This window comes from Hyposmocoma kahamanoa, unplaced genomic scaffold, assembly GCF_003589595.1.
Source record: "Hyposmocoma kahamanoa isolate Upper Pololo Valley unplaced genomic scaffold, ASM358959v1 92, whole genome shotgun sequence".
NCBI lineage: Eukaryota > Metazoa > Arthropoda > Insecta > Lepidoptera > Cosmopterigidae > Hyposmocoma > Hyposmocoma kahamanoa.
The window spans coordinates 10921112-10938469 of record NW_020654748.1 but is presented as its reverse complement, the minus strand read 5'-3'; the positions used below and the strand labels follow the sequence as shown (position 1 = coordinate 10938469).

The 17358-nt window shown below is 34.2% G+C and overlaps 1 protein-coding gene across 1 annotated transcript; it reads left to right on the top strand.

Moving 5' to 3' along the window:
- Positions 1–3412: 3412 nt before the first annotated feature.
- Positions 3413–15929, top strand: LOC113236811 (aminoacylase-1-like). Its single transcript, XM_026473005.1, has 9 exons — positions 3413–3561; positions 4732–4901; positions 8614–8785; positions 9495–9644; positions 10934–11007; positions 12848–12958; positions 13996–14091; positions 14947–15077; positions 15497–15929. Exons 1-9 carry the CDS (start codon positions 3474–3476, stop codon positions 15699–15701), a joined length of 1197 nt encoding a protein of 398 aa, XP_026328790.1. The 5' UTR covers positions 3413–3473; the 3' UTR covers positions 15702–15929.
- Positions 15930–17358: the final 1429 nt, after the last annotated feature.

Here is a 17358-nt window from a genome sequence, read left to right as displayed (position 1 = left end):
ATGAGCAAGAAACTCTAGGGGTTGCTCTTTGTAAATAACATTATTATATACAATATTTTTTTATTTGAAACATCAGATTGAGACTACCTCCATGAGCTAAACGGGTTACTACCACGGATTTTTGTCATCCAAGTACGCAGAAGTTGTATAATAACCTTTAGTATAAAGTTTTTGTTTCACTATAGTTTTAAACCTCGTGAAAGGCAAATTTTGTATATCAACCGGAATCTTGTTATAGAAGCGTATACATTGCCCCTTAAATGATTGTTTGACTTTGTGAAGACGACTATCAAGAAAAGCTAGTTTATTTTTATTCCTCGTATTAATGTTATGTCTGTCACTATTTTTCATAAAGAAATTACTATTCCTTTTAACATAAATTATATTTTCATAAATGTATTGTGAGGCTAGTGTAAGAATGTTAATTTCCTTAAACTTATCTCTCAAAGATACTTTGGGGCCCAGATTGTAAATTGCCCTAACTGCACGTTTCTGCAGGACAAAGATTCTATTGATATCGGCGGCATTACCCCAAAGCAAAATGCCGTATGTCATTAGACTGTGAAAGTAGCTGAAGTAAACCAATCTAGCGGTTTCGACGTCTGAAAGTTTCCTTATTTTTTTAATCGCGTACACTGCAGAGCTGAGCCGTTTTGACAACTTACTTATATGGGGACCCCATTGCAATTTAGCATCTAACGTTATACCTAGAAATACAACTGTATCCACAAGATTCAATTTTTCGTTTCTAACTACAATGTTTGTAACCGTCTCTCTAACATTGGGTAATGTAAATTTCACACAATTTGTTTTTTTCTCATTAAGAAGTAGGTTATTAACAGCAAACCAATCAACTACTTTAGATATAGCATTGTTCACATCGTCATAGGAACATTGGTGCCTTTTAACTTTAAATAATAAGGAAGTATCATCAGCAAACAATACTATCTCATGATTTATACCCTCCATAAGGCTAGGTAAATCATTAATATAAACTAAAAACAAAAATGGGCCTAGAATTGAACCTTGAGGGACACCCATGCTAATTACAGACCCTGACGATCTCGTACCGTTAACATCGACCCTCTGTACCCTACCACGCAAATACGATTTAAGAAGGTCGAGATCACGTCCCGCCACACCATAATGGCGAAGTTTCCTGACCAGTGTATCATGGTGCACACAATCAAAAGCCTTGGAAAGGTCACAGAATACACCAATAGCATCATGTGAGACTTCCCATGCATCAAATATATGATTAATCAACTCTACACCAGCGTCGGTTGTAGAGCGACCCCGAGTGAAACCAAATTGTTTAGGAGACATTAAATTATTACTATAAAAATGTGCACACATCTGATTTAGAATAATTTTTTCAAATATTTTACTGAGAGTTGGTAGTATTGATATAGGTCTGAAATTGGTGGGGTCAGAAATACTACCAGATTTGAAAAGTGGAATAACTTTACTTTGCTTCATGAGGTCAGGAAAGACACCATCATCAACACATTTATTAAAGACACAGGCTAAGTAAGGCGCAATACAATCAACTATAGAACTAATTACTCTGACTGAAAGACCATCAAGATCAGCAGTATTTTTTATATTTATAGACTTAAAGGCTTTAACAATATCGTTTGGAAATACATGACGGAACCTTAAATTAGTGCTACTAACTGCATTATTTTCTTTTAGTAAGGATTCAGCGGCCGTGGGAGATGAATTTAACAATGTAATTTATTGTTCAGTCTTTAAAAAGTGCTAACGTTGGGGTCTAATTCGGACTATTACAAAGAGTGCTAACGTGCTCTATCGCTAAATTTTAGGTCGTATTACAGCTATAAGTGTTTAATAGAACTAATAAACAGTGATTATAGAACTTGTTTTATCGCCAAATTGTTAATTGGGAGAAGAATGGGGAAAACGCGTAACTTACATTCTACTTAGCTAGTCATAAGTCAATAATTCTATGAAAGTTTACATCCCTGCTGTATTTCGATAATTTTGTTAATGTTATATCTTGGAACGGCTAATCCTTCCTATTACATTAGGATAATAAAACCACTTTTAATTAAAAATGTACATGGACTTAATGATCTTGGTCCATCGTACGAGTTGTAGGTGCGTTAAACGCTTCTTCTGAATTCTCGTTTTCAATTATTTATTTACTCATCAGGTCTTTTTTTAACTACTAGATACTTCGTAACATACCGAATACCGACTATGTTCTTACTAATTCAACAAAGATTACCAAGTTTAAAATTTAGTGTCAATGAATAAAAGTATCTAAACTAGTTGTTTACACTATGCAGATGGTAGGTGCGTCACCAAGACAGCCCACTCTTTTGACAAGACAGCACACTTCTTTTCCACATACAATAGATGTATTTCAACGATAAAACGAATCGGTGCAAATAACATTTTGCCAATTATACATCCGTACACAAAATTCGCAGAACGTTTTCAAAAATATTATAAAACACGCACAACCGTCATTCAACCTTCAACACTCGATCCGGCAAACAAAGCGTATTTGCCGGACGCGGCTCACGCCGCCTGACTCTACTCGAGTTAGGGTACCCAGGGAGTGCTACTTAATAGCTATTGCTCTGTCCATCTACATTCGCTACGCAACTGTATGGTTTGTAAAACTGTGCACGAAGTATAACTGACCAGCTTGCATGACCCGTAAGGCAGGGTGCGGGAGACGAGTTCGACACGACTGCGACGCTAATGCGATTGGAATCGCAGGCGAGCCAGCTAACACTTATTTCATTATACAATATTACAAAGCTGTAATTGCCTCCGTTACCGAACGGTTACCATGCTGGGCTGCCACGCAGACGTCACGGGTTCGATTGCCGGGCCGGGAGAAATATTTGTATGACCTACATTTATTTCTCTCCTGAGTTTGGGTGTAATTTGGTTTTGGTTATGTGTCCATGGCACCCGCGATTCAGGTTTTCCCTAGTGCATATATTATAGTATTTTAACATAAAATAATACTGTATGTGTATTGCGACTTCCTCTTTCGATATTTAAAGCACCTAATGAAAGTTGTTTTAAAGTTTAAAGTTCTTTTAGTTGTTTAAATCTATTCACGTATTATTTGAAATATTCGAATTATCTTATTCGTGACGACAAAAACAAACACACAAATTTAACGGATATTCGAATAAAACTAATGTTCGGATATCCGCATTGCAAGCCCTAATTCCAACATACCTGACTTTGATTTTGTTTAAGGCTTGTACTTTAAAGTGTGACCGACAGATGGCATATCAAAGTTATACAACATACAACAATATCAAAGAAGTCATACTCTCAAAGTCATTTCGTCTTTTCTTTACAGAACAATAACATTCTATGCTAGTAAGGTTTATTATGTTATGACTCATTAGTATTACTTGTGCCACCGGTTAAAGCAGACATATATACGTACATTTCTCATTTTATTGCATATATTTGAAATAATGAGTTCTAATTGGGAAAATGATTTAATAATACAAAGGTTAAGAGAATATTTAAAAATACCGAGTGTACACCCTGACATTGACTATGGTAAGTCTTATAAAACAATATTTATTATCTGTATTAAATGAAGTTACTCAGGAACTGGTCATTATAGATTAAATATATTGTTTAAATTTTATTTACTTTTAGTTAATCAGATACGCTCCCTAGAGACAAATTGTGCCCCTAACGATTTTGGTACTGTACTAGAGCCACATGGGTTTTTAATTATAAAATAAGAAAGTACCAAATTCGATAGGGGCACTGTATATCTCTAGGACGTGTGACGGGTTAAGTACGAAAAATAATAGTGATGTAAAACTTACTTACCCATATACGTTAACCAGAGCAGTTAAGTACAAATTAATTCAATCTGTTTAAACTTTTTGTATTAAATTATGTTACTAAACTGTATGTATTAAATTATGTTAGTAAACTTAATAACTACACACTACACACATAACTTCTGAAATAGATTTAAAAAAATACATACTGTAAATTTAATCATCTTCATTAATATAAATAATTTCATGTGTTGTCTCATTATAATAATATTTTTTTCCAAAAACAAAAACATATCAATGTAGTTTCTGTCTCTACATCATCGTACATGCTTCAATTACACCGCGGTTGCCCAATTTGTATAAAAATTTGTAAATTGAAAATATAATAAAATTAAAACAAACGGATCATCTGGAAATTTATGTAAAATCCGAGTACCTACGCAAAAGCAATTTTTAGTACATTTTCCTTCCCAACGCTAACGAAGGAACGGGCAACACTTGTTCAAATACAACACCGTAATAAATAGCAAACTACAGATTTAGATTCTTTCTTCAAGAAGTAAACTGAATAACTACACACTACACTCATAGCTCCTGGAATAGATTTAAAAAAATACATACAGTAAATTTAATAATCTTCATTAATATAAATAATTTCATGTGTTGTCTCATTATAATAATATTTTTTTCCAAAAACAAAAACATATCAATGTAGTGTCTGTCTCTACATCCTCGTACATGCTTTAATTACACCGCGGTTGCCCGATTTGTATAAAAATTTGTAAATTGAAAATATAATAAAATTTAAAAAAAACTGATAATCTGGAAATTTATGTAAAATCCGAATACCTACGCAAAAGCAATTTTTAGTACATTTTACTTCCCAACGCTAACGAAGGAACGGGCAACACTTAATAAATAACTTATTTTACAGAAGAGTGTGTTGAATTTATAAAGAAACAAGCAGCCGAACTGGAGCTGCCTGTTAAAGTATATGAATTTGTGGCAAAGAAACCAATAGTGGTGGTCACATGGAAAGGATTAGAGCCAGAGTTGCCTACGATTATGTTAAATTCACATATGGACGTAGTTCCTGTTAATGAGGTAAGAAAGACATCCAATGTTATTACTATTAATTTATGAACTGCTCCGTGGCCGAACGGTTACCATACTGCCGGGAGAAATACTTATACGACCTACATTTATTTCTCTCGTGAGTTTGGATGTGATTTGTGGTTGTGTTTGTCTATGGCACCTGCGACACAGGGTCTCCCTAGTGCGGGGCTATGAGTGTGTGCGTATATATATATGATATAGAGGATGACTTTTTCAAAGTCAAAGTGGATTAATCTTTATTTCACAGGTAAGGTGAACACTTGAAATCGTCACATTGGTCAAACTCTACTGCTCTTTCGTAAGGCAGATTCCCCTTAGAAGACTGAGTGAGAAATTCTAGGGATTGCTTTTTGTATATGATAAATGTGTTACAAATGAACATTGGTATACATTTATCATTTACAACATTTATTTTAAATAGATAGACCAAGACAACCTGTCAGAGTTAAGCGGGTTACTATCATGGATTTTTGTCATCCAACTACACAGAAGCTGTACATAAGCCTCGTAAATGCCAAATTTTGAATATTAACTTTAATTTTATTATAGAAGAAATTAATTTGTGATTTTATGAAGATGATTGTCAGCAACGTCCAGTTTACTTTTATTCTTCGTATTCATAACGTTTAAATTAAATTCTTACGTTTCCGCGATTGTTAGATGCACATAGGAAATGAAACTATTTGTTCGGATACAAATCGCGTATATTTGTTTTTTTTTCAAATAAACCAAAGATTCGGATCCTTTACAGGTGATCACGGGATCTGTAAAGGGTCTGAAAAATGTTTGATTGAAAAAATAAATATAACTCGATTTAGATTCAAATTTACGTATAATAACATTCATTGAATCCGAAAAAATAATTTAATTTCTCTCAAGGCGCAAGGTATTGATTTTTATTGAATTTGACGATGTTTTACCACCGCGATATTAATGAATGTTTTTGTGAAATAACTCCACTACTTTGTTATAATTAATAATATAAAGATCGAACACAAAGAAAAATTTCTTCGGTCTGACAGGATTTGGCAGTAGGGTTCGCTTCACCAATTCGGTCACAGGTCTTTATTACCGTCATCAAGGATATCCGAGTCGTGGAATAGTGGCTGTTTTTCCTCTGCTGGAGGAACTCACATTTCCATCCTTTGAATTTACTCGTAGTTTTTTTATTCTTAATGTCGCCGATAATTGGGCTCATAGTCATCCTCATGTGATAATTAGTAGCAGTAGAGCTCCTTGAGAAAGTGATCGTCCAGGGAACTACTGCCACCTTACCTATTTCTGCCGTCAAACAGTAATGTCAGCATTACTGTGTTCCGGTCTTGAAGGATAAGGGTGCTCGTGAAATTACAGGCACATGAGACTTATCAATTTACGTCTCAGGGTGACGGGCGCAGTGGCAGTGTACTTCAGATCTTTGCGATTTAAAGTTCTGATGGCACGCCAAGTGTTATAGACAGGCGTGTAGCTTGCTTTGTCAACTTACATCTTAGCTAGCTTACCATCAGACACACGGCTTGTTCGTCCCGTCACTTGACATTATAAAAAAAAATGAATTCTTAGTAGAATCCTGAATTATGAAACAAAATAGACGGTCATAATAGTTATTTTTGATATAAGTGCGGAAAGTTAGTCATTATTCACGAGGCTCGAGGCTTCTTGGGCCGAGCCAGAGGCGAGGGTCAAGACGCGAGACAAGTGAAAGTGACAAATCCGCACGTGTATCAAACGACGTTTTTTAATACATTTGCGAAAAAACTACATTGAAAGTAAAATAAAACAGTATTTAAAAAAAACTCATTTTCTGCTAGTAAATTAAAATAATGAAATCCAACCACTGCAATCATTATTTAAAAGTCTATGGAAATATAGTTCTAACGTGCTGTTTTTGTTTATTTTCTGTAATATCGGTCTGTAACCACTTTTCTTATTATGAAGTCCTGGTACTTTTGTTTAAACTTCCTTAGGAACCCGTGCACGGTAGTGAGATACAATTGATCTGTAATACATAAAACAAATATATACATAAAAATCTCGCCTGTTACCAATTCAGGGGTAGGCAGAGACCTCCACTCGATACGTTCATTATATAGCATTTGTAAATAAATATAAGTTTTAATGACGAATGACTTACGTCACAAAGCACATAAATATTAAATAAATATACAACTTCTTTAGTTCTGTGCTTAAGATTTGAAACAACAGTAAATTAAAAAAAAAATGGAAAAGTAAAAAGCACTAGTGCGAAAATTCCAACTTTCGGCACGATTTGTAGTGCGAAAAATTACACGTTTTGAGCAACTGTATTAAAAATAACTTTAAGATCACAAGAAAATAAATACAAAGTATATAAGATTGGCACACAGCGGGGAAGGGAGGATGTTACGTACCATATTTTAAGTACATTAGTTCATTTGCTTACTCAATACAGGAAAAGTGGTTAAATGTAATTTTTCCGCATTAAAGCGGTAAACCCAAACGTAATTTATATAAAATGTTTACATCACACGTGTAAGTAGCGTTTTATAAATATTGTTCGGGAAGTATATACCTTTTTCAGTCTCTTATCAATACGAAAACAAATATGTGAATATACCTACATAGGAGTAATCAGGTGCGTTTAGGATTACTTATATCGAACAAGTGGTAATAAATAAGAGGTTATACGAATGTCTACGACAAACATCAACTTATGTAAGATTTGCATTAATTCTAACTCCGAGGATTATCTTGTAACAAGATAGGCAAAAACTGAGATAACATAAAACCATGATAACTCTACCTTATCAGCTTTTCTTTAATACAACCAATAAAGTATAAAAGTCATAAAATTATTGAACAAAAAACATGAAAAGTTTTAGGTATTTCCTGTGTAATGTTTTGTTTTCATACGTAAATATTAGTCTATGCCGTACTTGTATTACTATTTAGATACTGATAAATTGTAGTCAATACGGAAAATTTAGAAACGCTTTATAATAGAAACTCACCAACTGAGAAACATGGTAAAGAGTACAAAGGGTACCTCACAGTTGGGAGAATATATTTAATCATAATTTGTAATCTCGTGATACAATTTCACTAATGGTGTAATTAACTACTTTTTTGTAAAAGGATTGTCGTTGTTACTTTAAATACGAATTCTACAGGCCATAAATTAAATGGAAACACATATCTTCCAGTTAACATTCATTCGACATCGACAGCGCAACGTTTTGCACTGTGGGCGCTGGAGTTCCTCATTTAATTTGGGAAAAATACTTTTCTAAATTGAATCTGGTCTGGGGTTTCTAGCTATCCTGGAGTGGATTGCTATTGTACTCTCTATCTTTAATATTTTTCTGTAAACTCTAGCAACGTTTAAGTAAAAAAGGAAATTTCGAAGCGTTATTAGGAACGAAATTAGATTTTAGATACATGGAAGTGAATTAAACAGTACGCAAAATAGCCTGATTAACAGTCACTTTAACATACGCCATATATATACTGTTTTCGACCCTTTCTCCGAAGCTCCGAGACTAAGGAAGACTTTAAAAAATTGCGTACAATTAAATGGAAAAAAATATTCCAAACGTCTTTTATGCGACTTCAAAACCTTATAAAGACTGGATCACATTACTAATGAGCAGATTATTTTATGATTTCAATAAAGAGTTTTCGAAATTATTTCTAAACATTTTATTTAATTTTCGATTAACAGGAACAATGGACATATCCTCCTTTTGAAGCTCACGTTACAGAGGATGGATGGTTGTATGCTCGGGGAACACAAGATATGAAAGCACAGGGTATGGCATACTTAGAGGCTATTCGGAACCTAAAAAAAGCAGGAACTAGATTAAAGAGGACAGTCCATGTTACCTTCGTACCTGGTAGGTCCGATCTTTTGATATTATGCTAATCCAAACTAATATTATAAATGTGAAAGTAACTCTGACACGTTTTCACGCCGAAAGCGCTGAACCAATATTGATAAATTTTGGTATAAAGATAGATGGGATTTAAGAAAAGGACTTAAGTCTCCTTTTTGTCAAAATAGACAAAAAGCAGGTGTAAACCAATAAAACTATGAAAATTAGTATACTATAGTGCGCTTCTGGCAGTATTGATTCTACGCAGACAAAATCGCGGGCACCAGCTACTATTTAAATAAAACGCTTACAAAAATAAGTTATTTTTATTATTGATAAAAACATTAAACAAACTCATAGAAAAATTCCTTTCATCTGATTGAACTCGAACCATCGCCTGTTGCTACTGCTACCGCTCTGCCAACTGAGTTACGAATCGAGCCAGCAGATCTTACGAATTTCTCTACGTGCTAGTTGCGGCACTTTGTATTGGATTTTAAACAGCTTTTTTGTCGTCAGTTATTTTTGCTAACGAACGATTTTCATTAACGAACAGAACTTTTAGTCTTGAAGAGGCAAAATGGAGAAACATTAATACTACTGTTAGTGTATCAGCACTGGTGTTCCACAAGGTGCAGTTTTGTAGCTTCTCATTTTTATGATACACATTTTCTTGTGACTGGGTAGTAGACAACATATTCATTCATAAACCTTGGTGTATACGGTTCAGATGAAGAAATTGGTGGCGAGTCTGGTATGGGCGCATTTGTCAAGACCAAAGAATTTAAAAAACTTAACGTTGGATTTGAATTAGACGAGGGTGGACCCAGTCCAAAACCAAACGCCGTTCATGCTTTTAATGGAGAAAGAACACTTAGACGTAAGTAAATTTATTTATTTATAAATACTTCTTTGAACTGGAATTCGCAATGGAGGACGTCCTCCATAACGTGGACGGCCAGCTTTACCGTTCACCTTGAAAGTTAACTTAAAATCCAATATGTTACGTAAGTTTAGTATATTCAACTATATATTGAAATAAATAATCAAATATATTTGAATATTTATTTTTTTATACTTTTGAAATATAAAAAGAGTTTTGAAAATTTAAAATTCCGCGCTGAACTTATTATATGTTTAAAATTGACGTTATATATATATATTGTTTATAATAGACAACATCACAGTAATTAATTAAATATGAATACATATAAAAATCAACGTCGATGTAAGAAACACAAAGTTAAAGTTGAAGTTGAAGTTGAAGTTAAAGTTAATACATTGACCCGGCCGGGGATCGAACCCAGGTCTTCAGAGTTGGCGACACTATGAAAACCAGTGTGCAAAACACTAGACCACGGAGATCATCAATGTTGTCAACATCGTCTGTATCGATAATATTAGGAAGGCCTATGTTTTATTGTGAAGCCGTTGCTAATGCGAGAAAAAAGGGTCAAAGCATTAAAATGTTCTGTTCTAATATGTTAGTCTCAACAATAGTTGTTTAAATTCTTTATGAATGACGTCTATTTTCAAGGTTGATAGAGCTTTCTTTGCTTGTTGATGATAGGTATATTTCTGGTACGTTGTAATAAATTAAATAAACAATAGCTAGTTTGACGTACCTACTCAGTATACTATTCAATAAAATTGGATAACATTAATCAGCTAGTGAAACTGAAGTCCGACTCGTCGAAAAGAATCGTTTAAAAGTACGTCTAATGGTCCTTGAGATGTTGGTTGATTTTGATCAAACTTGTATTTATTATGAACATTCTCATCGTATTAGAGACTTGTTACGATTAGTTTGACACATTTGTCATCACATGATGCTGAATCTACCTACTTCAAAATGAATAGCAGATGTGTCACAAGATAGCAAACGTAAACATTACTATTATGTAATCATAAACAAATGTTTGGTTACAATTGTTACACAAAAGTTTATCAGACACATAAGAGTTAAAATTGCCTGTGTGATAAAATAAAAGATTATTTAAGGACTTGATAAACTCTAACAAACAATGGATACTCAGACAAGAAAAAGAATTGTTTTTTGTTTACTTTTAGCATTTTATAAAGAATATTGTAGACACTAATGAAGATATAAATAGAGAATAGTCGTAAATAGCCGAATAATTTATTATATACATTGTATTCTTTGAACAGATTTGAAAATTACTTGCAAAGGAACTCCTGGTCATGGCGCATTATCTTCACAGATGGGAACGGCTGGAGATAAGGTAATTTATGAACTAGTACCTTGTATTTTTTTTAATAATATCAAGTGACGGGACGAACAAGGCGTGCGCCTGATGGTAAGCTACACGCCTGGCCATAAGGCTCAACTCACACTGGTGCAGAGTCGAAGCGTCGCGTTGCGTCCTGTTTTTTAACTACAACGCATGGCGACGCGCATCGTCGCCCGACGACACTCGCAATAGCACGCCCGGATCACAGTGTGGTCGGCATCTGACGCCTCACTGCGCGCAAGGAACGCATGACGAAACTGCTCAATTCTAACCAAGAGTCGACCCGCGACTCCATATTTGCATAACACAAATTTGTACCTTAATAATGGGAAAATAGAGATTAATATGCTATAGGCGAAAAACATGACGCGTCGCGACGCTTCGACTCTGCGCCAGTGTGAGTTGAGCCTAACAATTGCAGTGCCACTCAGAGGTTTAAATCGCAAAGATCTGAGGGGCACTGCTACTGCGCTCGTCACCGTGAGTCATAAGTTGACAAGTATCATGTGCCTGTTATTTCACCAATTAACTAGATACCTATCTCACTAGTGACACTTAATAGTGTTACTTAGTATAATAAAGCCACATCTAATCATTTGTCAAAAGCGCTTTTATCACATGAAAATAATAAAAATAATACGTACTACATGATACAAGTTATATATGTATATGTATGTCAAATATTATAACTCTCCTATTCAAGCGTAAACAAAGTTGCGATATAATAATAATAATCATTTATTTCGGAACAGGTCCATAAATTGGTAGTAAATTACAAAATGCTTAGGTCTAAGGGTTAGTTATTTGCACAATATAATATGATATGGATATTATAGCTGAAATTACAATCTAATTTTTGTAAACGTTTCTTGAATTACTATTCTTTATTTTTATATCTAAACATTTGCCAATACGAGCTTATTATTCGTGCAAAATATATATGATTTCTTAAGTAATTTTCACTACGTACGCACATATAATTTTTCTCATGTGTATGAGGAAACCTCTGAGTTCGATTCTCGTTCAGATTCCAGAATAGAAAACAAATTATTTTGTAATTTTCAAAGCCCAAAATGTATAACACTGAAATATATTTCAACCGAATATTTATTATTTAATAAACGTAACATTCTATACAATGTATTTCTCTCATTTGTTTCAATGTAGTTGCTGCGCTTTGATGACTTGTGCTAATTTATTTGGAGATTCTTTGAAAAACGGCGGAATTTCTTGTCTATGTGGTCGTTGCTTCCTTACACTGCATTGCATCATTGCTTTGGTAATGCTTCGTTTCTAAACGATACATTCAAAATTGGGATTTAAGTAGGTATAGCTTTAAAATACAGAGTAAAAAGAAAAAAAAAAACACGGAGAATTTTCACTTGTCTATTTTGTATTAGCATACATCACAATACGTTTATAATTATTTTTAAATGTTTCGTTTTAAGAATGTTAAGTATACAGTTCAGAACAACAGTTGGTCCAAGACCTTTACCATGTTTTAAAATACATACTTCTTCCTGCAACCGCTAGAGTCGCTGTACAAGTACACTAGTGATTGCGTAAATAAACTTATGGCAAATTGTAGGTCATCTTTTAGCCTAGGTTTATGTGCTTAGAAACATTTTCAATGAAAGCGACTTCGAACTGTAACCTTATGATAGAGGTTTCATGTTTGAGTTGTGCTTTTGTGTTTGTGTAATAATGTACAATAACGCTTTTTGGCTTTTCTTTGTAAGTTAGTACTGTTGTAAGTAAGTAGTGTTGTCATATTCATTTCATTAATTGCGTGTTAGTCATAAATTATAAATACTTTTTATATTTTTTATAGATAGCCAACGTGTTAAACAAGTTTGTGAAGTTTCGTGAAACAGAGGGAAGGAAGTTCAAAAGCATTTATATGTTGGGTGATCTTATTACCATGAATCTTACCAAACTTGAGGTTGGTATTTAAGCGTTTTATCTTCTACTTGAACATTGTTAAAATAACAATAAGTGTCATTATCATGCGCAAACTAACCTTAGTACTTAGCAATAAGGCCACCTGTTGTACATTAGCTTACTCTGTGATGTGATACTTACATTACTGTTACGTGTTGTCATTGTAATTTTAATGTGCAATAAAGAATATTTCATTCATTCAAGTAAATAGCAGTATCATTTCAGGGTTAAATGCCAAAATTTACATGCTTTTAGCTGGCTGTAGCTGACAGATGTAAGATAACTAGCATGCATTTACACGTGGACATGATAACAGTTGGCACGTGTATTATGGCGTGTATTATGGTATAAAAAGTAAAATTTTCTATGGAAATGTAATAAAGTTAAAGTAACTATTAAAATTATTAGCAATGTAGCTGTACAATATTACATAATTATATTATTTTCTACGTCTTAGGGACATAAGGGACTTAGGGGAATTATTGTTTATTACGCTATAACAAATTCTAGTCTTGCAAATATCATAGATTTTTCTTATTTTTCGTAATGTAATTTCAAATATTTATTGTACGTTACGAATTTTCATTTATATATTACGGAAACAAGAAGTACTTAGTGTCTTTATAATTTTTTTAAATAGTGTATTTAATGAGCGAAAGAATGGCATGGCGTACCACCACCTGTTACCTTTTAACTGTACCCAGATAGGTTCCGTTTGAACGCACTCCATAAGCAAATTATGTACATTTTCAGGAATTCCACATAAGTACTTCGCAATTCGGTGAATTCACCCGTCGGATCAAACACAAAAATTTGTTTATTAGAGCGTGTTCGGATCGAAGCCTTTGCGCGGTGACAATTTAACCCCTGTTTAATTTTACAACCCAAGTGTCAAACCAAGTAAACAAGAAGGCTCGCCCTGGATGATCTTGTTTCTCCTGGTACCTCATATCGAAATACTCCTTCCAACCTCTCAATTTGCAGGTTTTATTTACAAGGTAGCGTCCCTAAAATTTTAATGGCATCTTATTATTTTAGGGAGGGACTCAGATAAATGTGATGCCAGATCAATTGTCTGCATACTTCGATATAAGAATTGCACCAAGTGTCGACCACGTTCAATTTGAGAAAATGGTAAGGAAGAATGTCATTAATGATCCTTATAGTACATAGGCCAAAGCTAGAATTATTTGTAAAAACTATTAAAATGTTTGTATTTAAAGTCATTTACAAATTTGCAGTTTTAAAATATCCACATTTACAGCTTTGTAGATAAATGAAATAAAAATCGTATTTACATGTCTGCAATTAGGAATATTTTACTACAGACACAAGTATTACGCTTTACACACAAGTTACAGGAGGCAGACCTGTACCATAGTGTAATAACACTAATAGGGCAACTCCCGTCTGCTTAGCGCATCAATGGCTATAATTTGAAGGGTAGGGTTGTCACATTATTATTTTAGTTGTGTACCTTCAGGGAATTAGGGGACCACTCGTCGTTTTCCTGGTTGTAAACATAATTAGCAAAAAATTGGGTTATGCATCACAGTAATCTCATGCAATATTGAAATAACTTTTGTCTAGTACTACTTACATATTGATATTTTTATACAAATATCGCGGATTAATACCTCGATTATGAGAGTATAATGATGAAACAGAAATGTAATGCGAGTTTGTCTATACATAACGATACATTTGTAAAAAAAAGACACAGAAAAATATATTAACTATTTTATACACCGAGAGAACGCTTCACTTATAAAATGAATGGCGTGTCCAACCCGCGCTGCGCAACTTGAGTACCTACACCGATTATGCGAATGTGTTCGTCCGGACACGGGGCGTGTCTCGCTGCTATATTTGTAACAATATTTGTCCTATTATGCTATGCCTATACCCAGCAATGAATAGGAATATAATACATAATATACGCAATTTTATGGTTCTATGTATTGTTTTTTGAGTTTAATCATTTTTTAGATTGAGTCTTGGTGCACCGAAGTAGGAGATGGGGTGACGTGCGAATATCTTCAGAAAAACCCGCCTGTGCCAAATACTAATACAGACAATTTGACTTTTTACAATGCTCTAGTCAAAGCTACGAATGATATGTGAGTTTATATTATAATTTAAGAATATGGAGCGCAAGTAAAAAAATACATAGCGACGAAATAAAACCGCCATTAATTATTAATCACGCGGGTAAATGACTAGCATTTGAGATTGGAAATTGATAGTTCAAATTCCACAAGATGGCGGTGGTCAAAACTAAACTCATGAGCCTTCAAAGAGAATTATTACGCCAGGGGACCCGTGTCCGTGTGGACAAAAATTCCTATAAATACGCCAGCGGTTCGTAGCAAGGGATTCTAATGGACGGAGTAGAATTCAACTATGCTAATATAAACCTTAGTTTGGTGAATTGGAGCTATGCTAATGCTCAATGGTATATGGTATATGCTAAATGGAGGACTTCCAGCACTTTTCATCATCGTTTAAATGTAATGTAATACAAGGAAATATATTTCAGGGGCATCGAGTTGCAGTGTATAGTGTGTCCAGGTACAACAGATGCACGTTTTGTTCGGAGTCAGAACATCCCAGCTATCAGTTTGACTCCTTTTACCGATACGCCTACGCTACTTCACGCTAATGATGAAAGAATACACGTGGATGTATACAAGAGAGGCATCGAATTGACGGAAAAGATATTAATAGCCGTTGCTAATGTTTAGAAGGCTAAAACCACAGTATAATAAGACCAAGCAGGGCAACTGCCGCCTGTTCGGCGTATCAAAGCCTACACTTTGCTCGGAGTCTAGGGTTGTCATATTATTTTATTTTAATTATTTTAGTTGAACCTACAGGTTGTACCCATAGTTTGATAATAAAGTTTCAACAAAATATTTGTATGACTTCACCAATTATGCATTCTCAAGGTCACGTAGTGGGCGGCGTTTGTCAAAAAAATGGCAAGACAACATCCGTTTAAAAAAGTGCATCATAGCCGGTCTATCTAGGTTTACTTTTGTGATCTGGAACACCCAGATCAGAATCACTCTACAAAAGTTAATTTCGGGAGCTCCTTATCTAACGCCACAGACCGTGTCTAATGCCCATAGTGCTAAGCGCTCGACCGCCAAAGTCGTCAAATAAACAAATAGCATTACTTACTTATGCTCAGTAGGTATCGAGAAGAACGGCAATTCTGAATTTGAGTAATTTTTTAAAAACCGACTGAACGTTTCAATTCTACAACGAATGGTTAGTGGGACGACTCGCGGTATGCAATGCGAGTGCACTGCGAGATTATTTGTTTGCGTACACGGCGCGCGACAGGCGTGCACACATACTAGCCGCATTGCTACTTTTGTATGGAGTTACCATACTTGATCTTGACAAACTATGCTAAAACCAAATAATTAGAGTAGGTACTTCAGAAAAACTTCAGGAATTTTGGCACTTTTAACACATATTTATATTTATACCCCAGGTTTGGTTCGACTAGCAAAGGTAATACATAACCTTGTTTAAAATGAAAAATAACAGGATAAAATTGAATGACGTCAAAGATCATTGAATGACGTGAAATAAGCGAATGTACTTTAATATTAAATAACATTTTTTTTGCGGCGATTCAGCGATTTGTCAATGTACTACTCGTATATATCATAATTAATCCTAATGTCGTAGTATTATTAAATTATTAATATATTATATATTATTAGCTACTAAGTTTTTCAGCCTACTGTAAACTAACGTTTTCATGGCCAATAATACGTTAGGCGTGTCAATGTAAATAGTCACCACAAGCTAATGACACACTAAAAAAACGGGAAATCGCTTAAAAAACAAAACTTTACTGAAGAAATATCGCTACGGCAAAAAAGTCGTTAAAAACTAAAAACAAAAGATCTGCACACAAGCACATAGAAAAATGTATAAGGTCTGGTGGTTCGTTCCGTAGCTCAATTGGGAGAAAGTCTAGCACGGATAGTTTGAGGGCGCTGGTTTGATCCAACCAGATCAAAGGAATTTTTCATAATGTTCTGTTCTATCTTTGTATTAATAATTATAACAAACTAGTTGAGTAATTTTGCAAGAGATTATTGAATATCATGGAAGTAATACATCGTAACATTCAATAAACGTAATAAGAAAACCTTATTTAAACAAAAAAGGAAAACGTGCATGCATTTCCGTGTGTTTCGTTTTGTATTGCACAATTTATCTGTCGGGCCTTATAGCATGTCGTGTGCCGTCTCTCCAGAGGTAGCAAGCTATATTTGTATGTGATAAATTTTTTGGATCGAAAAAAAATGGATTACATCATTGACTTACAATTATAAGTCAATGGATTACATTCATGTAATATTTGTTATCAGTATTTAT